Genomic DNA, 24,671 nt, shown 5'->3' with positions numbered 1-24,671 from the left:
ATTTTAATATCAGACAAATAGCAGTTAAAATTTGAACATATTTAACAGGTAGATTTAGAAGTTAATTTTTTATCAATTTGATATCATGTTCACAAGTTCAGTCCTCTAAAGATCACTATAAATAATCCCGATAAGCAGTGTCGTTTTAGCAGAATAGCAAAATTGTCAGAGGACCACAGCAGTCTTTAGGATTTATTATTCTGCCGTTAAACATAAATAGCCATGTTTATCCACGCATTTCTCTGGGGACATTTCATGGTGACACACTTTAGAGGAAGTCGGGGAATCACCAGTCATTATATCCTCTAGGAACTATAAGTGTACCGTAAATCCACTGTGGGAGACTGAGTAAGTGGCAGCTGACCTGCTGGTGTCTGTAGAGGGGGGAAAAAAAGTCACTTAGAATTACCCTCAAGGAGCCTTTGCAAACGTTTACAGCAATCTATCATATTCACTGAGCCATTTTGGTAAGACATTAACCCTTAGCAGTCTTACCTGTGTTGAAGTGTACCTACCTGTGCTCATAAACGCATACTGCCCTATAATGTTAAAAGGTTAAATATAAAAATGTTTCTACTGTTCCAGGTTGTGAGCTTTGTTGGTGCAGTTTATTTAAGGCACAAACATTTTCCATCAACTACTTCAGAGATTTGTCAGACTCTCATAACTACCACAGTGAAACATTCCAGTGAAGCTAAATACACAAAAAGATGATGCATTTTTGAGCCTGTTGAAATGTTTTGTTAAATTAAGCAAGTGCATCAAATCGCAGGTGTGAAAGTGGAAAAAAAAAAAAGATTGTCTTCCAGGTTTGCTTATCAGTTTTACACCCACAGTTATTACATTACAACTGAGTATCAAACGATATAAAATTCACAATTAAAACAGAAGTTGTCATCTCAAGAGCTTTAATCATACATAGAAATTTAGTTCAACAGTACCATTCATTTAGAATGTTTTCGCAGTATGTATATTTAGTGTAAAGAGCATTGTTTTTTTTTTTCTGATGGGAATATCCATAAGGATGACAGAAGCTTTCAGAAATACACCAGAGAGAGAAGATCAGAGAAGAGACTGAGTACATGACTAAGTTGTAACACCTCAGACTATATTTTCAAACACCTCAAAAGGCGACATTTATCTGTGGTTTATGTGTCCATCCTCGTTGATGCTTTTTTTCCTTTTCATTTTAACATAGGAGCAGCAGATCTTTGAATGCTTACACAAACTAAAATACCTGTGCTGCAAGCACCGTTTGATCAATGCCCTATTATAATGGAGAAACTCCAAGCACTCTTCTATGACACCGTTTTGTTGACCTAATCAAAGCCACGTTAAACTTGGGGTTGTGGTGAACTGTTTTACACTGCTTTAATGACAGAGGGTGATCTGGAGTGGAGGACATTACTGCAATCAAGTGTCATATTATAGGCATGAAAATAATTGACCACATCCATCTATTTAGCCATCCAACTCTCTAGCCATACATCCATCCATCGATCGATCGATCCAAACATCCAACCTATCGTAAAACATAACCATGAAACATACTGTATGTGCTGTTTGTGCTATCTTAGAAGCGCCACAACAACAATTCCAACCAGCTAAAGTCCCAAGCAAAGAAAAAAAAAAAAAACATGTACAAGACAAAAGGTGGAACAGATAATTATCCTACAAATCCCAGAAGCGATTATTTTTCAATTATCCACTCCTTTTAAGAGAAGTTAAGTAACGCCACATGAAGATTTGGCAGGCAGATAGCCTCACTGAAGGTGAGTAGCTATCTTGTTTCTTTTCCCTCCAAAACTTTTGAAGCTGCGTCTTTTGTTGAGTTGGTACAGAGTAAGAAACTTCACTTCCAGAGCTGGTAATGATGGAAGCTGCTGCATTAGCATCGTGGCATTCAGTGGGCGCGCTCACGCGCAAAGACAGAGACTGTGTGTGTGGCTTTAAGGCTGGGAGGGAGGCTGCTGCTGCACTGTTGATGCGTGCTGTGACATTGCTGCCGGGGAGGACATGGATTGGACCATGGGTTGAGCTGGCGGGGGTAGCGGAGGCTGAGCCTGTTGGGCCCCTGAGTGTGTGTTGGGGGAGGGTGGGGGTGTTGGACGTTTGAATTTGTCAGGGCTGGTGCTTCTTCTTGGGGAAGGCCGCTGTTTGACAAAAGGAGAAAGAAACTAATAAACACAGATTGCTTGTAAATCACAACCAGATGACAGAATTCTAAAAAATTCCTGCAGAAAATAGAGTTTATGGCAAACAGACATTCAGAGAAATTTTGTTTTATCAATACATTTTTAAAAAGTTTATGCGTTTAATTGTTCCCAGACATAGCCAAGGAGGGTAATTGTGAAAATATCAACTCTTTTTGTGGGACTGTGCTCCCAGAGTTACAAACCACTGCAGGAAAAAGATCATGAACGCCAAGATTACATGTCTCAGTCATGTTTCCCCTACTGAGCTGTTCATCATGACCTGATAACAGCAATTCTAGCCTCTTTTCGAGGTTCTGATTTCCCAGCCAATCATTTCCCTAAAAATTCTTATATGGGCTAAATGGAGACAGTGGTTTGTAACATCCACATAGAAGAACAGAAAGTAAATTCATTTAGGTTATGAAACAGGGAGAATGCTAGGAGAGAGGTATAAATGAGATCCAACAATCAGGAGGAAAGTTTAATAAAAAAAAAGACGCCCCCTACATACATTTTTAATCCAGGTAATAACTATAAAACTGTACCAGCATGGCAGAACCCTTCTCAGAGCAGTCTCACTCAGTCTTATGCCTCCCTGCCTGTTCCTCAGAAGGATTTATGTCTAAACCATCTCATTATGCCAAACTTTAATGCCCGTTGCAACAGTCAGACAGTCTGGGGAGACATCTCAGGCATGTTAGTCTGAGGACCAGGGTTACGCAAGTAACCCAAAACTATCATTCCTAGCATTTCACTTCTCACTTTGAAATATGGAGGCTCCCATATTGCCAGAAGAGCTTATCTCCAACAATCAAGAGCACTTAAAAAGTTCAAGTGAAGACCAAGAACTGAGTATTGCCTGAGCTGCTTTCCAGTTTTTAAATCCCATTTTGTAAACTGGAAGTTTATAAAACAGGACAAATGTGAAGGGCAGAGCATAAGCCTGCAAGTGCGTGGATTTTCTTGATTGAAACCTGAGTGACAGACCCCATGTGGAATTAGCTTGCAGGTCCACTGGCAAACACAGACCCTGACCTGGACAGGATAAACCAAATGCCTTCATAATCCAGTGTGAGAGCTGTAGGTTTGTAATAATGTAGCCTAGAAAATGAAAAGTTGATCACTTCTCCATAAACTCTTAGTTCCGCATAAATTCGTCAAGCATAAACAGGATGCAACATGTGCTGTTGCTGTTCTTCAGATGAAGAAAAAGCCAGTGGGGAAAATACCATCAATACAATGGGCAAGCATGTACTCTGACATGCCCTGGGGCAAACAGTGCATGAATGACTGAAGATGCCTTTTCTCTTTAAGTGATCCGCATCTACTCCATAATAGCCCAATCTTTGTAATGGAGCATGCTTGGACAGCAGATCTGCCCAGATGTGATGTAGTGGTCTGTGTTACTAATTAAGGCCAGTCTGGAAGAAGCATATTTGCAAATAGCCTGGATATTCTTTCTGGGAGCAGGGCAGCCTGGGAATCAACTGGTCCCAGCTGTGGATTTCATCTGGCGCTAGCATGTGGTTCAGTGTCCACGACACCGAACTATATCTCCACTGTCTGCCAGCACTTTTCTGTAGTCAAATAAGCTCGGCGTACTGCATCCCAGTCTCTTGATGGTGAGACTGGCAGACTGCCTGTATTAAACGGGGGCTTCGACTGGGAATGTCCAGCCTAAGGTAGGAAGGGCAGACCTGTTGTGTGCCATTGCTCGAGACTACTCTCCCTCACATCTCCTCTTGTGTGAGGTAGAGTATGATGTATCATCATTAGCTTAAGTCCTAAAAATAAACCACACAAACGTGCACAATGCTAACTGCTAAATACAACAACTGGTACATAGTGTGTGTGTGTACGGCAGACAACATTTACAATCATCGAGGGGATTGTTAATGGCAATTTTGTATCATCATGGTGTTCTCTCGAGGTCAAATATCACTACTGAATCAACAAGGTGGCTGAACTTAATTCGAGTACTTTTTTTTGTAAACAGACATACAAACCTAACAGTAATCATTCACTTTGTGAGCAGTCTGTCACAATTTACACACCCCAGCTCATTTCCCACTTTAGTTGATGAGGATTATGACATCCGTTTGTTTATGTAACAGCTCTATATATACACATTACTACTATCAGAACAGCGCTGTGTGCACCACACATTATTACCCCAAACCGAATCCACATTTGTTCTTACTTTCACTTTTAAATTATGAAATGATTCTGCTTTAAACAAAACTTCCACAGTATAACTACTATAGCAGTATTATAGTTAATGGTATTTTCATCAAAACCAGCCTTGCCAAGGTAATGTCAGGGGAAACACTGGTGAGATATTTATATATTTTATGACTTTGTGATGCTCTTTTGGATAGGAGGCATAATAGAAACAGGTTCAAACCATGCCCCTGGTGTAAAATATTACTAAACATATCTATATGTGCTGAAGAGATGGAGACACAGCTAATTGGAGCTTAGGACATTTACGAGTTATGGTAAGTAAGTTCTAGTATTGATGCCAACAATACAAACAATGTCTGCAGAAGCCAGTATTCTTTGAGAGTCAAAATCTAGACTCCTCTACTGAGTGAATACTGGTGGACACACAGCTTTATTCCTCCTACTTATATTCATTTTAAGGACTAATATCTGAAAGTCATGACATGGGAGTGTAAACAGGTTAGACCTTTAAATAACCACTGAAAGGTGACAGTTAACGTCATAGTCGTTGTTCCATTAAAGATCCACCATGCTGAAGTGTACTGTATTATCAATAGAGCTAGCCTTGACATTAAAAAATATAGACAGGGCAGTAAATTTAACAAAACAACAGGCAGTACATGTCTCCACGTGGGTGTCCTCATTTAAGGTTCATTTATTGGACGCAGCTCACTGATTAAATATAGTTCAAAGATCATGCTGACTCAGAGCAAACTGCTGCTCTTATGAAGTCACAATTAACACAACTTTTAATCATTAAACTTGTTGATCATTTCTATGTACTTGAACTGGAAAACATCTTTATACCCCCAATAAAACTGAAATAATTTTATAATACGAAAGGTTATACACCTATTATTTTTATCGTCAATTGTTTACTCGTTTACAGAGCAACTATTTTTGCGTTTTGAGTTTGTTGGTCAGAAATTTTGTTTGATGATTAATTGAGAAACCTGCCGGAAATCTGGTTAAAATAAATAAATAAATATATAAAATAAAACAAAAACGTGTGAATTCTCAATAATTTTCTAAAAGATGATGTGGGTGGTGTCACTTACTGCTACGGCATGAGAGGAGCCTCCGTGGACGTGCAGGGCGGGGGTGTTGTAGTGGGAAATGGCAGCTCTGGACAGTGTAGCTGGAGGAGTGAAGCCAACTGTGTGGGTGCCATATGAGAGACCTATAAGCAAATGAGACAGCCAGAGGGAGAAAGACATTTTATTAAAAGTTAACATCAATTCTAGACACTTTCATTTTCCTCCTCAATACTCACTCCAAGATTACGTCGATATAAGAGGGAAGTTCTTTGTGGCTGGCAGTGTCCTGGCACAGGATGACTGTTTTATCATTGACCAAATATTTACTTTGATATCATACCTTATTGTATCATAAACTAGTACGCAGACCAGAAATGGATGTTAATTTTTTTCTGCACTATTTTTAGCATTAGGTCTGTGCCTAAAGAGAGTAAGGGTGACTGAAATATGATGGTGCTCTCCCTTTTATTATACTAACAATTATTATTTTATTCTTCTTCTATTTTTTCCTGTACTTTTTATACTTTTGCAAATGGTCATTCATTCAATAATAATCTTTACTAAATTACCTATAGTGCCAAGATCAGTAAGCTAGGAGTGTATCCACCGGTGTTAAATTCGAGAGCAGATTTTGACTTCATTTCAGTTTCCTGACATTTAGTTTAAGTCTCATTTTAGTCGACAAAATATAGGATTGTAGTAGAAAAATCTAAATTTGATTAAGTTTAATAAAATAAAGTGTAGGATGAGAACGTTTGTTGTGTTTTTAGCTGCTCCACATGTTCACTAAGAGTCTTATTTTCATTGACATCAAATGTGAAATGTGTCTATACGTCTTGCCCTTTTCTTTCTCCCAAACATTGACATTTTATCACATTTTCTAAAAAAAAAAAAAAAAAAAAAAAAAGCTGTACTCTTTCCCAGGGCAGGGCAAATGTGCTCATCTGACTTTCTAGACCATTTAGTTCTGCTTGGATCTCGTCTCTCCAGAATATTTTCATTTTCAAGGTTTCAATACATGTCATTATGATTTTAGTCTTTATTTATCATCTTTTTTTCATCAGGGGGAAAAAAACAAAACAAAAAAAAAGGATCACTGATAATAACTACAACAAAAATGACTGTCCAACAACATTAACACTGGATTCCACATACAACATTTAGATATTTATGTACGTCTTTTGTTTTGGTCTTTGAGGGGTGCTGGGTTCACGACACTTTGAGCAGAGAACCTAGAGTTTATGATAAAAAAAAAAAAATTATAAAACGACAACTGTGGAACGAAAGCTCTGCGGACTTCTAGATAGTATTCAGTGTAAACCCCACATCATGGCCTGTCACACTCACAGTGAGCAGCAAAGTTCTACCTGTGCACGAAGCTTATATAAAATGCGGTGTGACAATTAAGCTGTAATTGTGTGGTCTTGATTTGTCAGAGTACCTACAAGATTTTAAAATAAAAGCTGGAACAAAGATAAAGCTTGCTGTCTGTCAGAAAGTTTTATTAACCGCTATCAAAGGCCGTTTATTGTTGTGTTTTTACCTACCTGGTGATATTGGTCGGCTGGAGCTGGGAGAGGGAGTGTAAGGGATGGGGCTGGACACGGTCCTGGCTCGCAGACCCTGTGCAGACATCTCATTGAAGTACCTAAAAGTACGACATATTTTTGAAATGCAAAAAGCAATCCAAGCATCTTGTAATGGTGTTAAACAGGCAAAAAGTGCTACATCAATGATGACAGTTACTCCTTGAGATGCAATGTGAAAAGCTTCTGTATGGCTACTCAAAGTGGGCTTCTGAAAGTGCTCAATTTGGCTTATTTTGTATGGTTCCTAAGTTCCTAAGGAGAAGATACTGGTGTCGACGTCTGAGTGTGATCAAAGGAGTATCCTGTGCATGCAGAAAACGTTTTTGTTGTGTTTTTTTTAAAGCTTTTTCCTAAAATTAACAAAAGTTTTTACTGATAATCAGGAAGATTTAATATAAACTGAGATTTTACTGCCATATGCTGCTTCTTTGAAATGGCCATATACTAAAGCTATTTAGAGCCCTGTTTTCTTCTTCCTCCTCAGCTTTTGTATGCAACAACATTCAGAGGTACTGGAAACACATCAGTTATTACAATTTTGTGTTTTCAAATTAGATTTTATTTTTTATTTTGTTCTGACCTTTATTTTAATTTGGTTTAGTTTCTCTAGGTTTGCTCATTTCAGTTTAGCTTTTAATTTTTTGAAAATGTATATTTTTTTATTAGTTTCAGAGTGAGTTTGAATCTTTTAAAGTATTACCTCATGTAGGGCATATGCAAGGATATTTGCTCTATAAATATTTTTTAAGTTACAATTATTTTCTCTCTTTTTTTTTTAGTTAACTTTTTCTCTTTTTTTGTTTTGTTTTTAGTTAACTTTAATAACATTAAAGTGTAACTAACTTTAAAAAAAGTTAGCTGTGTGATCCTTGCACTCTGACTTGAAAGATGAGTGACACCCATGCATCTGATACAGAGGCCTGAACCAGGTACACAACAATAAAGAAACTTGAACTGGATAGTGTTTTACATACATTTGTTTTTCTTAAACATTACAATTTCTAGTTCTGGGAAAATGGTGGGGGTTTGTTTTACACCCTCTTGCCACTGCGGAAGGAGACAAAATGCAGAAAGTTGATTTAATGTTGTAAACAACTTTCAACATGCTACTGAACTGATTTGACTGAAAGCATTAAAACAGTGAAATCCTTATTTGGTTATGTTTAATCATACACAATGAGCCAATTTGATCAGCAATAGTAGGAAGAGTTGGTATGTTTAAAAAACAAAAATCTGGTGGATGACCCCATACTCAGTGAAGTGCAACAGTGTTTGTTTTGTTTTAGTAAACATAAACCTTGAAGCCACCCCAAACTACTTGGTCTTGTTTTGACTTCTGAATAAAAAGAAGGACCATGTGGTACAACTTGTGTCTGAGGGTTAATTGGTCCCAGGAGTAGAAAGGATTGCACAAAATTCAAATGGACCATTCACTCACAAACAGAAGGAAGTCTGTAAGGACCATTTAAGCCAAAATTTGGTTTCTTTTAAGTTTCATCAAGAAAGCGCAGGTCTTTCCAAACCAAACAAAGCTACTGCTAATTATTTTGACGTTTCTACATGTATCAGAAGTAAACGTGGTGGCGATGGCATGACCTGAATCTGCAGGTCAATGTTAAACATTCATTAAAAAAAAGAAGAAGCTGTTTTTACTATTAAGATGAAACACCAAGGAATGCGGAACTGATTTAAGCTCGGTGTTTTTTGTGTCTGACAGCCAGCCAAAAAGTTAACAGACACCATGTTGTCACCTTGCTTTATCACAAGCAGGCCTTTTTAACAGCAACAATGACTGCCTACTGGAAGACCAATTGTTGTGTGCTGTTGTGGCAAACACGCCTTTTGTCATTTGCATTTGCCCTACTTTTGTGCCCTCATCTTTTCATTCTCACAGGTCCCTTTATCCAGCTGGCTATGTCAGCAGTATAAATGCCCAGTGAAGCCAAATGCCTCTAAGAAACATCGAGCTCCAGTGTATAGTTCAATCCATTTAACTCTTTTCCATTTTCTCTTTATTTGCTGGTATGTATGACTTTGTATATTATTATGGTGTAATTTTTGATCATCTTTCTATGTTTGTTGCACCTACCTCTCATCATCCATCTCCAGACTGGATTCACTCTCGGACAGTTGTCTACACAGGGCCTCCCTGCGCTCCATTTCTCTCTGAAGCTTTCTCTGCAGCCGGATGTTCTCCTCCCTCATGTGTCGCTCCTCCTCTATATACTGGGCACGTTTCTCTGTATCTGAAAGTGAACATTGCGATTTAAACTTGACAGAATTGCACTATTACTATACAATAACACAAATTACACCTGCACTACTCCTAGCATAACATAATACCCTCTCTTTAAGAGCTGTGAGTGTAACCCAGTTTGCTTGTGGAACACATTGTTGTCATTGTAGGAAAAAAGTGAAAGTAGGTCCAAAACAATCTCAACTAAGAGTAATGCAAGCAACAAGTTTCAGTATTTCTGGTGTCTTGTCACTTGGCTTAGCTTTGGGAACACGTGTTTAAGGCTGGTCTGACATCCCCACCTAGTGGCGAAATCAAACCATAGCCACAATGATCAATCTTTATCACTTCTTGCTTTCTGAAAAACAAAAAAATATGGAAAACCTGGGCTTTCAGTCTCATTGCTACAGGTGTATACAAATCAAATTCCTAACTGTAAGTGGTGTTATAATAAAGTGGAAGTGTTTAAGAACCACAGCGACTCGGGCTCAAAGCGGCAGACCAAGTAAAGTTGTACAATGTCACCAAATACTGAAGCACACAGAACCTAAAGGCTCCCAAAGCTCTGCTGACTCAACAGCAGAGGTCCAAACCTCCTCTGGCATTAACTAGAGCTGGGTGATAGAACGATAACGATATGTATTGCGAAATAACTTTTTCTCTATAGAAAAATGAAACTGTTGCGATAGACCTCATCTCTCTCTCTCTCTTCCTCTTATAAAAAAAAAAGAATAGCCAATAAGAAAAGCGGCGCAGAGCCGAACCAATCACAGCCGCAGCGTCACGTCACGTGACTTGTTACGTACAGCTCAAGTGCCAAGCCGCACATGTGTATTTGTTTGGGAAGCATCCAGCCGCCGTGCCGGCCGGGTAATGGAGGAAATGAGTGTGCCGACTAGAGAAAAATCAACCGAGAGCTTGGGTGACCAGGTTACCGAAGAGAACACAGATGATGGTTCCAATGCCGGAGAGATTGTCGAAAGGAAAGGCCAGAGAAGTTCCGTAGTGTGGAGGTATTTCGGCTGTTTGAAGTCTGACAAAAAACAGAGTAACGCGCACTGTAAATTGTGCCGAAAGCATGTTCCCACAAAGTCTGGAAATACAACAAACCTTTTTTATCACCTGAAGCAGTGCCACCCACTAGAGCATGCTCAATCTCTGACTGAAAGCGCTAATTCGTCATCGAAAACAACCAGGGGAATCCCTGTGAAGCAGCAACAGTCAATTGAGTCGGCTTTCTCCAGCATCTTACCATATGACAAAAAAGCTAAGAGACATAGCAACATAACGAATGCCAAAACTAACTGTCTTGCTAAAGACATGCTACCAATAAACACGGTCGACAATGAAGGATTCAAGCAGCTAATTAAGGTAATGGATCCTCATTACCAACTCCCTGGACATAAACATGTCTCTCAGACAGCGCTTCCAAAGCAATATTATATAAGTTAGTCAATTTTGTCTCTTCTTCTGTAAAATAAACTAAGATTTATTTTTAGAATTAATATTTTGTTTCTAAGTGGAACTGACAATTTAGTAGTCTGTTTTGTTTGTTCTACTTTGAAACTTAAATGCTTTAGCGGCTACCTTTTGTGCAGTTTGTAATATTTGCCTTTATTTATCTGAAACTGAAGCCTCATTTTAAGTACATCTGTTGAACTTATTATGGGAAATAAATATTTAAATCAAAACAAGCTGCTGATTATTTCACATTTTACTTGTGCGCAACGGCACATTTAAATCTTACAAATATAGTTATTTGGCTTATATCGTGATATATATCGTTATAGCCTGAAATGAAAAAAACATATCGTGATATGAAAAAATCTTATATCGCATGTAGTGTTGGTACTTTTTAAATAAGCCGTAAAACAAGCTCTGTTATCAATGTCTGCAACCAAATGCAGTGCTCTAATATTACTCCACATCCTAGGAAAAAAAAATCAAATGCTCTAATGCCCAAGGCTGCCTCTACTAAACCACCAGATCACTCCAGCCACAAGCAGTTATGTATAAAGAAGAAAATAACAATCCACAAGATCATTTTGTGTGAGACAAGATCCGAAGTCTGATTGCATTTTACATGCATCATTTGGATAGAGATTACATATCCAAATGATGCATGGAGATAAGAGATACATACGCACATGGCGGTGACGCAGAATGAGAAGAGCGAAAGTGGATCGTTGAATGAAACGGACGAACCACAATTGTTTTGTAAAAATGCTCCAACTTCAGTGGTGTGGAACTGGTTTGGCTTTCGTCCGTCAGATACACAACAAAGCACTATTTTTGGTAGCGCCTGCTAGCGGGCCGTCGTTATTACCGTGTTTTTGGAAAATACGGCACACTTAAAATCAATCCTTTAGATTTTTCTGAAAATCGACAGTGCCCCTTATAATCCCGTGTGCCTTATGTATAAATTCTGGTTGTGTTTACTGACCTCGAAACGATTTTATGTACACGGTGCTCGAAAATCTGTCAAATGTTTCAGTACGACTTTGCTAAGCTACGAAGCCGCACCGCTTGATGGATTGTCGGAGCATTACGGCTATCGTAGGCGGAGCCTCGCGGAGTGATACGTACTGTGCTTCAACATAATATTACCGTATTGTGTGTGTATAACCTCTTTTTAAGTTTTGTGGATATTATACATGGTTATGCTGAGGATATGTCGGCCAATTTCCGCTGGAAATGCCTTTTGGTTAAACTGTCAGCAAGGAATTTGCATTTGCACTGTTAATTTTTTATATAACTTTAATGCACATAAAAAAGCTGCTTGTTTAAGTGAAAATACATTGATGGTTTTTTGCACTAATAAAGTTGAGGAGTTGTAAAGTATTTTGTCTAGTGTCAATTATATCGTCAGTTATATCGTTATCGCAAATTTTCAAATGTATATCGTGATAAATAGTTTTGGTCATATCGCCCTGCTTTACTCCCTATAATTATAAACTAAGTGATAATGACGATATCACGAGACAGCAGTTAGTCATGGAATTCTACAGGGTTCTGTGATGGGACCAATACCTTTCACAGTATACATACAGACAAAAACCCTCTCTAAATTTGAGCGAGATGCAAAACCTTCCTCTTTGATAAAGCTTTCTGTGAAGGCTGGATCAGATCACCGTGAACCATAACCAAGTAATCCAGTGATCATATTTTTTGGGTGTGACCGGAACACTAACTCTACGGCTTCAAAATGTGGCATCTGGAAAACATCCATCCATTAAACGTGTTCATGGTAATATTCTGACAGGTTGTCAGTCACCAATATGGACAATCTTTTCTTTTTCTTTTAATAAAAGGAAGGGCACATGTAAGCACTTGTAACACTGCTTCCTTTTGGGGCAAAATAACGAGAGTCAACTAGATTAAGAACAGAGTTCAGGTTAACCATTTCAAAAGAAGGAATCGATTATGGATTACAACCTTTCTTAGTGTCTTGCATTCCGTTGCCCTGTACCTGTGACATGTGCAATGACAATAAAGTTGAATTATTATTTTTTTTTTTTTAACAGTGTACAGCTCCATTCCTTTCTTTTTCTCCTTTCCATCCAGTGTAATATGACCAGTAAATAATGATGTAACATGACTGTATATTGCATTAGAACATATCTACAGAAATATGAGTATGGAGGCACCAGGCTAGAGAGGATCCTGTTTTTTCCAAGTGGACACGCACAAGCACTTATCCGAGAATCAATTTTACCAACCACTTCCTTAATCAACACTTGAGGGCATCTCTCCCTTCAGACTGACTTTCCTTCTGATCATGTGACAAGTTGAGTGGCCACTTACGCTGCAGCTCAGTGGTGCGCAAGCTCTTCTTAAGCCTCTCCACCTCATTTTTCAGGAAGCGGATATGCCGCATCATGTTCTCAGGTGAGTCGATTTCCATGGAAACATCTCTTGGAGATGGTGGAGCCGACACAGGCTGGTCCAGCTTCTCCTGAAGGATTCTAGTTTGGAAAATTGGAAAAATAAAACAAAACGCAGGATTATTATTATTATTCAAAATGTTCTATTTATTATTATTTGTATTAAAAAAAAATACTAAATTAGATGTATAACCTTTAAGTTAATTTTGCATAAATGCCCAATTACATATATAAACAGATAATTAATAGTTCAGCTTACTGTTATTTATTTGTCATAAAACTGCAATTTAAAAGAAAAGTTACTTATTGCTGTTTATTTGATTTTAATGTTTAAGTTAAAATTAACAAACTAATTACTTGTTTGTGTTACACAGACAAGCAATGAATATAAAAGGTACACTGGCACATTTTTATACTAACTATAAAATAAAGCAATGCAAACAAATATATTTCTTTCATATAACAAGTACTTAACCCATTAGTAAATGTATAAATTAATTTCATCAAAAATTAAAAGTAAAAGTATTTTTCCCTCCATTTAATACTATCATTTCAGTTTGTAGTTGGCTTTTTCGTTTTAAAGATATTGGGCTAAAACCATCAAGTTTATGGCATATTTAGCGTACCTTACCATTTTGCCACTTTTCCCCAAAGAAAAGTCTTGAAATTTTTAAAAACAAACAATCGGAAAAAGAAACACGCAATTGTTATGACTTAGTGACATTTCACCCACACGTTTATGCTCACAATCATCGTTGTATGTAAACAACGTTTCTCGTGATTCTACATTTGTTTCTCTCCATGCTGGAAATGGAAAATAAACTTGCTTGTGTCGCTCTCTCTCTTGACACTCTCCTCTCACCAACAGCAAAAGAGCAAGAGAAGAGCTGTGTGCTTTTAAAAAAAGAAAAGTGTCATGTGCTACAAAACACTTTCTGGAAAAGAGTTGCAACTAAGTTGGCAACAATAAAGTAAACTGAAGCATTCGTTTACTGTCAGGAAAGAGCAAAGGAAACTCATCTGCCCACTGAATAGAAGACCATATAAAGAAATCCAAGATAAGCCGATGTTAGCTTGTCATAAAAGATGAAAAACTTTGGAAGCTTCTTTTGGAAGTATTCAGCTGAGTCAGTTTTAAAATGTTTACCTCATCGTTTTGAACTTTGGCCACAATTAATCTAATCATTATGTATATGGCCAAAGAAAAAGAAGCACAGTATGTCTCATCACCTTTTCTCAGCCTCCAGTTTGTCCATTCGCTTCCACAGTCGGTTGACCAAAGCTTCTTGTTCCTGCTCTAATGTGTTCTCAAGGTCGATCTTCTCCCGCCTCAACTGAAAAATGAAAGATAAAGCAGAGTGTGGCAGAAAGAGAAACCTTGAAGTTGAAATGCATTCACAAGCATTCAGGATTGTGTACAAAAACACTGTATCGCAAATCCAAGATCTCAGTTCAGAGTTTGTATTCTAAAAGTTAGAGGCATATGGCATTATGACATATCATAATGATTTTTTAAAGTAGTTTAAGAAAGTAAATATTTGTATTTTATTGTTAAGATTGGTCTCTTTAAGAAGCTGAGACAGATTTTTAGGTGAAATAACTTTTGGTTCTATTTGTATCTGGCCAAGATGCACAGTGGCATCGCACTGCATCAATCTGACACGTTAATAAGCGAGTACCAACAACGAATGCCTGCACATCTCCTGTCAGGGCATGGAGACATTATGCGGTGGCTTCAGCAGGTTTGACCCAGCCACAGACCAAAATGTTCTTTCCACTTAAAATTCAGTGGGAAGAAAAACGACGTTGAGATTTTTTTCGCATCTCACTCTACCATGGCGACTGAACAAATGGAAGTTTAAGGATAGGCTGCACTGCACTGGATGAGCAAATCTTTCCCATTTTACCATAATAAGCATACCTGTTCCAGGGTTAGCTGCTTTGAAATGGTTTCGTTCTCCATTTTCTTGATCTTTTTCATGAGCTTGTTAACCTGGAACTCCTGCTCCTGCTCCAAATGCTGCTCCAACTCAGCCTTCTCATGCTGGAGCTAAAATTTAAAAGGAGAGAGCAGTGCATTGACAGATGAAGAGAAGAAACAGATGAGTAAAAAGGGAGCGGAGAAAAACAACAAACTCACAATGAGACATGCAAAAGCTGTTTGATGACCACGGTTTATACAATGAAATAATAATAAAAGACAGCGTCATTAGACAATTCCACTGGTTTCAGGGTAAACTTCCCAGAAGAACAGACAATATAAAATAATGTTTTGGCAACCCAAGTAATCACTTTTGGCAGTTCACCAGCATGAAAAAGGGTGCGGCTCAGTGCTGATTCAAAATGGGACAGCTCTGTGATGGATTATATAACTGATTACTCATTATGGGGAAAGAGACGCAAATTCACTTAAAGGAAAAAAATGGAGAGGGAAATATAACCATTTCCATCATGCTGTTGAGAAAAATAACTAGAAAACCTCAAAACATCAGTCTGTTTAAACTTACAATGACTCCATTCATGGAGAGTCGAGTGCTCGGCAGTATCCTGGATGCAAAACCAGGTTACCAAGTTGTGCCCCACCCAAAGTGCAGGCATTTTTTCCTAATTAAAACTAACCATTTTGTTTTAATAAGGTGCCTTGCTTCAGTTAACACTAGAAACTATTTTATTAAAGCAATCCAACCCTTTATACTGTGTGAACATTATAAACAGACTCAAGAATAAATGCCAGACTATGAAGTCCTTGGAGAGAGATTATATTCTACTAGGCTCTTCTGTAAGCAGAGGCTCTTTCTGACTGGCACCAGAACAAAGGCAATGTTGGATGGGACTCTGTTTAGTATCATGTGCACTAATAATAAGTATTAGAGGAAAATAGAGAGTTTCATCGGCTTCCTTTAAAATAGGTAATGTTGTTTTCAGTACCATCAACAAAAATGAGGGCGGGCGGGATATTAGGAATATGTAATGCAGCCCAGTACACCTTTAAGGTCTCAATTTTACATTATCAGGGATGTTTTTTGGTGTATTTACAAGATAATAGATAATATTCAGCACAGCCTATGGTCATGTGAATGTTTAATATACAAGGCACAAGTTTAAAATCAGGGCTGGGGTGCTTGTGTTGTTAGGTTATTCAAATACAGACAATGCAGCTAAAAAGTCCAGCAAAAGTAATGGCTGGGAAAACCCAAATAAAACAAAATTTGTCCCAAAAATGCTTCTGCATAGAGTCATTTGCATGCCCAGTATTATAAGTTTTGATATTCAGTTGATTTTTCCATCTGTCACCCCAATTTTTAAGCAACTAATCTACTGACATAGGCAGATACAAGTCCGTTGCATGTTAAATTCTAAGATAAGAATATAAAAAAAACCCAAATAAGTACATCTGTATGACCTTAAGCAGGTTTTGCTAAGACATTTGCATGCATCTCTTTCACATCCCTACTTCTTTAGATATCAACAAACCATTAGTCACCCTACAGCTATCTATTCAAAATATGAGAGCGAGTGCTATATGCTCTGTAGTTGGGAAAATACGATGTGGAAAACAGACTGAACCAAATAACCGACAACAGGAGGAGAGTAATTTGAGAGTCATTTAGACGTGCTAGCAGCTGCAGTGAAGTCATCTTGAGCTTTTCCAGGCTTCAGGCAAGTAGAATTGCAGTTGATGATAATGCACTAGCTTCTGTGTATAGACAAGCACCCCACACATTGTGAACAAGAGCAACAATACTTAAGAAATTTGCATAACACAGCATGAAGAAACGATATACCACACTGACGTTTGTGATCAGTAAGATAACAGGGGAAAACTTTAAACTAATGTTACACTATTCTCCACTCTGTGTGGCGTAAAGAACTCCAAAATGTGCGTTAAAAGTGTGCACCTCCCCATCCAATCTTGTTTCTATCACTCACTTGCATGAGTTTCCTTGACAGTTCATTGGTGAGGAATTCTTCCTCCTTCTCATAGTTGACTGCCAAGGTTTCCTTCTCCTTCTGAAGAGCCTGGATTTTCTTGAACAAGGTGTTACTGATAAATTCTTCCTCCTGCTCTGCTCTCGCTTGCTGTGGGACAGAAAACACAAAAAGACACAGCGACAGAAGAGATATCAGTGACATAAACTCTTGCTTCTGGCACATCACACTGTTTTCACCTTTATCCTGATTAAACTATAACTTACTGACAGTGAGGGGAAACATGCACCAATCAACTAAAGACTGCTGCAGTGATGCTTGCCAGCCAAAGAGGAAGCATAATTCTGTCAAATGACTCAAGAGATATTGCAGCAATGGGTGACTGAGAGAAACATGGGCTGGGGGGGGGCGGATAAAGAAATGTGTTGGGACAGCTAGCATTACACTGCTTGTGATACATGCGTCCTTGCCACTCTCAAATTCACCCATCCCTTATTCTCTCCTGACCTCAAAAATAAATTCTGCTTCGTTGGCCATTATGAAAAACAGAGCGGATTATAAAAGCCAAACAGCTAGTTAAGCTTCACAAATTTACACAGAGGGTGGACAGTGTGAAAGTGTGGTTGGGTTTGCAGACGTTTAGAGCGTGGCATTTAGCTAGCTCGCTAAGTTTGGCCTACATATTTCCCATCTATCCAGCAGATCGGTTACACATTTTTATGAAGCTAGGACTGATTAACCGAGCATGAAGAAATATGACGCATCAGTCGGTGCCAAGGATTCTGGTGGGCTATTTATTTTCACTCAGTTACCATATCCATGTTGGCCATAGTGTGGTGACAATGCCGAGCAGTGAGCAATCAGCTGACCACACATCTACAATCAATCTGTTAACTCGCATCGTGAGGTGCCCACCCAATTTTTTGACGTTTTTTTCTGGTTGACGTTAGCAGTTCATCTAACGTTAGCCACGATTAGCAACACAAAATAACACAAAGCAAAGTAGCAAGATATCGCAGCTCGACCACCTAGCAGACGTTGTCCCGCTGGCTAAATTAGCAGGTAGCTAATGTTAGTAGGGCTAACATAACAGCAAAGAATTAGGGCAGAATTCAGGTAACATTTCTGCGTAGCACTCATTCAGCTTTTATCAAACAACACTCGCTAGCGCTAACTTACTCTGTCAAATGCAAAACAGCAAACGGGGTGGGGATAGCATCTCGCTAGTTAGCTAGCTAACATTACTCACAATGGTGACGCTAGCTTTGCGGAGGTCCCGATTCTCCTCCTGCAGGGCTTTGCACTTGAGTTTAAATGTTTCCAGCTCAATTTTAAGAACTTTATTCTCCTGCTGTAACGAGGCCAGTCGGTTGGTCAGTTCCTCCAAACGAAACTGTGAAATGACTATGCTCGGTTTCCCCGAATTTGAAGCGGAGGACGACATCGGGGTGGCGGAGCTGCTCCCCGCTCCATCGGTGTCGCTCTCGCTTGCGCTGTCCGCCATGGCTGTGCGACGGTGTGTGTGGTGGAGAAGAGAAGACGACGGCAGCTGCAGCGTTTGAGGAGCGCAGACAGCAGAATGGTACACTGCGTGACCTTGCTCCCGCCTAACGGTATAGCACCCCCAGCAGGATGTCTCCAGTACTACCTAATACACCCATAACATGAAATGCATCTTTGGAAACCCAATCCGAGACAGGATTGCCAGCAAAATGGAAAACTTAAGACACAACACCACACCCTAAACCACGTTTTATGCCTAACACGACAACATCCTTCAAGTAAACACTGTATAACCCTACTTATACAGTGTTTACTTGTCAGCTGATGTGTTGACAATATGACATTATGCTCATTTTATATAATACTGTGAAATAATATTTCCCGGCCTTCTGGATTTCTTTCTTTTTGTATATTTTTCACTCTTACATGTTTCAGATCATCAAATATGCTTTAATATTAGACAAAGATAACCAGAGTAGTGCTGAAGTATCTCGATCAGATTTAATTCCAGAATTTGACTAGGCTGCTCCAAAACTCTCATTGTGTTTTTTGGAGCCATTAACAGGTGGACTTGCTGGTGTATTTTGGATCATTGTTCTTCTGTATAACCCAAGTGCATGTGCAAGTGCATGGACTGATGGCCAGACATTCTCCTTCTGGATTTTCTGGCAGAGTTGTAATGAGATGCAGACCTTCCAGAAGTTCCTTAGGTGTTGTTCTGGTTCTTTTATGATGACATGGTTCAGTCATCGATTCGGCGAATTCTGGTAATTTGCCCAATTCCTGGGAAGATGCACTACTGTCCCAAGTTTTCTCCATCTGTGGATGTCGGCTCTCACTGTGGTTCAATGGAGTCCCAAACCTTAGAAATGGCATTGTGAACATTTCCAGACTGATAGATGGCAATGACTTTGTTTCGCCTGCATCTTTGAGTTGCTGTAGCTCCTTAATAAATGAAATCATCGTTTAATAACTGCATTTTGTGTTCACTCAGGTTATCTTTTTAACATTAAAATCTGAAACACTTAAGTGTGAGGAATGTGCAAAAAGATAAGAATTCAGGAATGGGGAAAAGATTTTTTTCACAGCACCGTATACATCTTTTTATTTTCAGGCTTTCAGAAAATGGTCCATACAGACCAATCATGCCTTACATTGTCAGTGTTGCTCATATGTTTTTTAAGGGAAAATTGCCAAGCCAACACTACAAACTAAAACGAACCTGTTATGCCCATTCTACAGATACACACAGCAAAGCGGAGACCCACGTCCTCCCACCAGCCAAAATGCCCTCACACAATAAGTCCATGGTGAGAGTTAGTCAACTCAGATAGTGAACAAAAATTAAAAAATTTAAATGTAAGGTGAAGGTCATCTTTTCCAATGAGAGAATTTGCTATATTCTGCAATGGAAATCCTCCATTGTGGATCCATTGCTGAAGATCCAGAGAAGAATTAGCCAGTATGCAGTGGACGAGAGACCTAATTGTACCCAAACAGGTTTTTATAAAGCCCCCCCCCCCAAAAAAAAGGTGAATCTCATCCCAGATGCATGAAAGCTCCAGGTTCTGTGTCACATTTCATTACAAAGAGGGGGGTTGATTTTTTAGCTTGCTCCACAGCAGTGGTGTCTAATGTAATCTGTGGATTATTTTAAACAATGCTCATCTTTAAATCAAAGAAGCATAAAGTAGGTCTAGCTGGTTGTGCGTTTTCATGGGATAATCTTGCCACTGTAGTCATGGTCACAGGATGATGTGGGAAGAACTGCTTTAAACACTCTAATGAATCAGTAGGCGGCACAGTGTTTTTCTTTTGTGTTCCACCTCGTATTAAAGATGATCATGCTTACTGGACAAACTCACTGGCATTTATGTCTTTTAGCAACAACATTAAAACCATCTGCCTACGAATGTGTGGTTTCCCCACATGCCAAAACAGGTCTGTCCAAACAGGGTACTGACAAAGAACCTCTGGGCTTGCAGGTTTTTTGCTGCGGCCATTACCTTCAGGGACTGGGATGTGCCCGGTCTTCAACAGCATTTAGACGGGTGGTACATCAAACTAAATATTGTTACAAAGTAAGATCCATATGAATTGCACTGTAAGAAAATCATCAGTGTTACTCATTTTACCTTTATTGTGTTTTAATGTAGGAACTAACATGTGTTAATGTTATTGCTACTGCATTATCTTACCATCTTTGGCATCCACTATTGAACCTGAGCTTTATTATGTTAAAAAAATCATAAGGCTAAAGCATGAGAGATGGTGCTATGAAATGTCTACGGTACAGTTTACATTTTTTCCATCAGCTGGAAGGAGAAAGTGTTGCTGCCTGGTGCTCAAGGACACTTAGGTGAGGAGAAACACAGAATTTTGGTTGAAGGGCAGTAACTCCCACGACATCACTACTGATCACTGCCATCGTGCAACTTACATAATAATAATAATTAAAGAAAAAACATTCAAGGACACAAAGATAAGAAGAGAAACAACTGTACTGCAAAATCACTGCATTTTATTGTATTTTTTTGGAGTTTTTAGGTTGATTTTTTTTTAAAGACGTTTGAAACATTTGTGATGGCATCATTGCTGTTATAGCCTCTAAAAGACCTTGAATAACCAAAGTGCTAGAATAATTATATTTCAATGGCTTCACTCTGTTAGTAAGAATTGTACATCAAAAAATCTGCTCAGGTGAAAACACATATCAAAGAAAATTAACAAAATTGATACTTCAACCATATCAAAGTATCCTCTACCCCCTGATTGACATAGTAGTATAAGGGGATATGGTACAGCACCCTATCTGACTTCCTTTAATACTCCCACCCAAAAAAACTGAAAAAAAAAGTTACATAGTTTTCATGTCCACAGCATAGACATCAGCATACTGAGCCATCGCAGCAGTAGAACACCACACTTGAACTACATGGGCATCTAATGAAAACTGATACATAAATTCCTAATGTCATGTAAAGTGTGTAAAGTAAAACTTTGTCAGTGAGCTAGTGAAAACAATTCTATTCGACACTGCATATACAGACTCTCAAGCCTAAAGAGATCACACAGTTTCAGAGTTAAAACACAATTTATTTAATGCTTAAATAACTGGTTCTGACCATCCAGTGTTTTGTCATACAATATGCTATTTGGAGCTACAATCAAACAATGTCTTTATGTGTCCTTAATGTGAGTAGGTTTTAAATTAAGGAAATACTTCACCAAAGAATCCAAAGTGAAATGCCCCAGTTTTCCTTTAATACCACAGCAGCCATTAGAAAACCAAACTGAAACACTGCTAAATGTTTACAAACAGTCTTACAGTGTACAGAGACTCCTAAACCTTATAGCCAATATGCACAATACAAGTATAATTTTACAGCGAGCCAGCCTACTAGCATTTACATTCTGATTACTTCGTTCCTGTAGCAGAAGCTGCCCTCCAGTTTTACACAGACAGACAAGACATCACATCCTCAAGAAGCTAGATTTTTTTCATCCTCACCCCAACATGATAAATGCTTTAATGGTATCCTTTTTCAATTTGAAATATAAAATCGGTGACAAACGTCAGGGCTATATGTGTATAGTGATAAAGGGATTCATTTGAATACAGTGTTTTGCAAACCTGTAAAAATTGTAATTAAAATAATGTGAACAGCATGCATGAAAATATGAGTACTCTGAAAGGCTCCTTTTTTTTTTTTTGCAGGATCCATTCCCACTTTGGGAATTACAGAAATTAGATTTTTTTCTCGAAATTTCTTCTGTTAAAATCAAACCAGCGTTTTCATGTACAAACATTATACCTGTTCTAGTAATTAATTATACAAGAACCCGTGAAGTTACACTCAAATCTTTAAAAGTGAAATTGTTTCAGTAAATTTTGAAAGCACTTGAAAAGGTCGCTCTCCTCAGTGCGTTCGCAACCAGCAACTTGTCCATTCGATTTAAAAGAATTATACACATTATAATTTTATATACAGGAAAAAAAGCTTTTGTGTTAGTTGTGTTTAAGTTTTAAAAAGGAAGGAAAAAAACCCCCAAACAATTTACATCCTGACAACAATGGGTTCAAGAAAAAACTATAAGGCGAGTGTTGAAGTTGGATTAGAAGTGTCCATTTGATTTTTCTTGTGTGTGTTATTGTGTCTACCTCATTCTTTTCACCCACCATGTGCATTGAGCTCTTGTGCCATCTTTGGTCACAGTTGCACCTGTGTGGTTGTCAGTAATGGAGTCTCTGTCGTTTTTCGCAACAAACGACGCTCCTCCAAAAAGCTCTCACAACACCAGTGGACCGATGGCACGTATTGTTTCACACAAAACAGGAAGCAGGATCATTGTCCACTGGTCCACCACAGTCAGAAAGTGAGAACTTCTTGGTCCTTTAATTGACAGGGAGTGAGTTTTTCATGCTCATGCGCAAGTCAGAAGGGTTGACTCCTTTCACGTGAAAGCCATTTATTTAGAGCAGATAGTGGCACACTGGACCTTGCTTTAAGTCCTCGAACCTGAAGTCTTAGCCCTCTGAACACTTGTTCCCAGGAAACGTTGAACTTGGTTCCTCTGTATCTGGAAGACAAAACAGTACGTTGCATATTGCAGCACATTTACTGTCACCCTCTTGAAGCTCATACAATACATTACAACTGACAGTGCATTGCCTAATATTGAGTATTAAACTGAATTCAAAGGGTGTAACGTGTACAATGTTTTTCTTAAGTGTTTCATTCCTTTGTATAACAAAATGACAACACATTAACAAGACCTGATGGTACGTGGGTTGTTATGGTGACCTCTGTTACCATAGAAACTCTTTGGCAAACTTCATGGCAGTGCCATCCCATTTCTGCGCAGATGGAATGATTCACCGCAAACATACGGGTGAGCAGCAGTAGGGATTAACAGTCTGGCCAGTGGGATAACAAACTCTTTTTGGATGGGACAAAGCTGTTGTGAGTTGGGGATTTAGTGGACAAAGAAAAGGCGTGGAGGGTTTTAGCGGGGCAATATAATGCTGAGGTGTGTAGTGACCCTCAACCCTGTTCCCTTTGTAAATGTTTTCTATTCATTCACACTGAGGCAGAGGACAGAAAATCTGCCAGGGGATAACCAAGCTCATGCCAGTTTCTTCTTTGCTTTGAGTTTGAACTATCTGACTGAATTGATGATTTCATTTACTTTAATACTGTGAATACAGGCATCTCATGTGCAGCACTGTGCAAACGTTTGAGCAGCTTCAGAGGTTCCCAAATGTGATGCTGTAGAGTATGTAAAGTATAGTATTTATTGAGAGTATGTAAAAAAAAATTGCTAGTTTTCTTCAGGATCATTCTCCTTTTGCATGATTTGAGCCAAGCTTTTGACTCTAGGGTACTCTGGTATACAGAGTTCATGGTCAACCCAATGACTGTAAGGTGCCCAGGTCCTGTGCCTGCAAAACAAATCCAAATCACCCCCCTTCCGCTTTGACAGCTGGTATCAAGTGTTAGTACTGATGTGCTGCTTTTGATTTTTGCCAAATATGGGTCTGTGCAATACAACCAAACATCTCCACTTTGGTCTTGACTGTCCAAAGGACATTGCACATTAAGTCTTTCTGGTTTCTTCAGATGCAACAACCTAAACTGTGGTGTCTTGTTCTGTTTAGACAAGAGAGGCTTTCTCTTAATGGCACATCCAACTTACTTATGATCAGTTGATCAACTGCATTTGATTAGCAGCAACTGGCTGCTATTTACCTTCTTCCTTCTTTCAAAAGCAGTACAGGTGTACTTTGTTTTTCACAGGACTGTATCTCTCGACAATACATCTTTATATTTAACTATTAAAAAAAGAAACAAAAAAAATCTGCTATTTACTTCTAAAAAGAACTAGCTTAATAGTAAAATGTGGTTACACTGAACACGACTGATTACTTTGTACTACATTTATTAATAAATAAAAGGTATAGGTTAATTGACAGGTAGGTTACTTTTGGTGCCTAAAATGATAGTTTGCTCTGTTCAAAGTTTACAATCTGTAAAGCCTAGAAATAAAAACACAGAATACACTAATACAAAAGT

The 24,671-nt window shown here is 38.6% G+C and overlaps 2 protein-coding genes across 32 annotated transcripts in view; both read right to left on the bottom strand.

Moving 5' to 3' along the window:
- Positions 1 to 891: 891 nt before the first annotated feature.
- LOC146375089 (coiled-coil domain-containing protein 6-like) lies at positions 892 to 18,707 on the bottom strand. Its single transcript, XM_084949475.1, has 9 exons — positions 18,344 to 18,707; positions 17,095 to 17,244; positions 15,086 to 15,214; positions 14,395 to 14,498; positions 13,085 to 13,245; positions 9,134 to 9,290; positions 7,003 to 7,103; positions 5,477 to 5,598; positions 892 to 2,153 (listed from the first exon to the last, which is right to left on the bottom strand). The coding sequence occupies exons 1-9, from the start codon at positions 18,596 to 18,598 to the stop codon at positions 1,950 to 1,952; spliced, it is 1,383 nt and encodes a 460-aa protein (XP_084805601.1). The 5' UTR covers positions 18,599 to 18,707; the 3' UTR covers positions 892 to 1,949.
- A 2,391-nt stretch (positions 18,708 to 21,098) lies between these two features.
- Positions 21,099 to 24,671, bottom strand: part of LOC146375088 (ankyrin-3-like) — a 116,777-nt gene continuing 113,204 nt past the window's right edge. For all 31 annotated transcript variants that reach the window (XM_084948165.1, XM_084948179.1, XM_084948184.1 and 28 more), the window contains one exon: positions 21,099 to 23,178. The gene's annotated coding sequence lies outside the window, so the exon portion shown is untranslated. The remainder of the gene's footprint in view (positions 23,179 to 24,671) is intronic.

Source organism: Perissodus microlepis, chromosome 13 (genome assembly GCF_051167445.1).
Source record: "Perissodus microlepis isolate ML-2025 ecotype Zambia chromosome 13, ASM5116744v1, whole genome shotgun sequence".
NCBI lineage: Eukaryota > Metazoa > Chordata > Actinopteri > Cichliformes > Cichlidae > Perissodus > Perissodus microlepis.
The sequence above is the reverse complement of the archived record's forward strand: the minus strand, read 5'-3'. Positions and strand labels throughout refer to the sequence as shown.

What these genes read in the sequence shown, in the direction of transcription:
- LOC146375089 (XM_084949475.1), bottom strand. Translation starts at nt 18,598, where the DNA reads ATGGCGGACAGCGCAAGCGAGAGCGACACCGATGGAGCGGGGAGCAGC. An exon ending in AGCAGCTAACCCTGGAACAG is followed by an intron (nt 14,499 to 15,085) that starts GTATGCTTATTA and finishes TTCATTTTTCAG; the next exon opens with TTGAGGCGGGAGAAGATCGA. An exon ending in GCTCCTCTCATGCCGTAGCA is followed by an intron (nt 2,154 to 5,476) that starts GTAAGTGACACC and finishes TTTGTCAAACAG; the next exon opens with CGGCCTTCCCCAAGAAGAAG.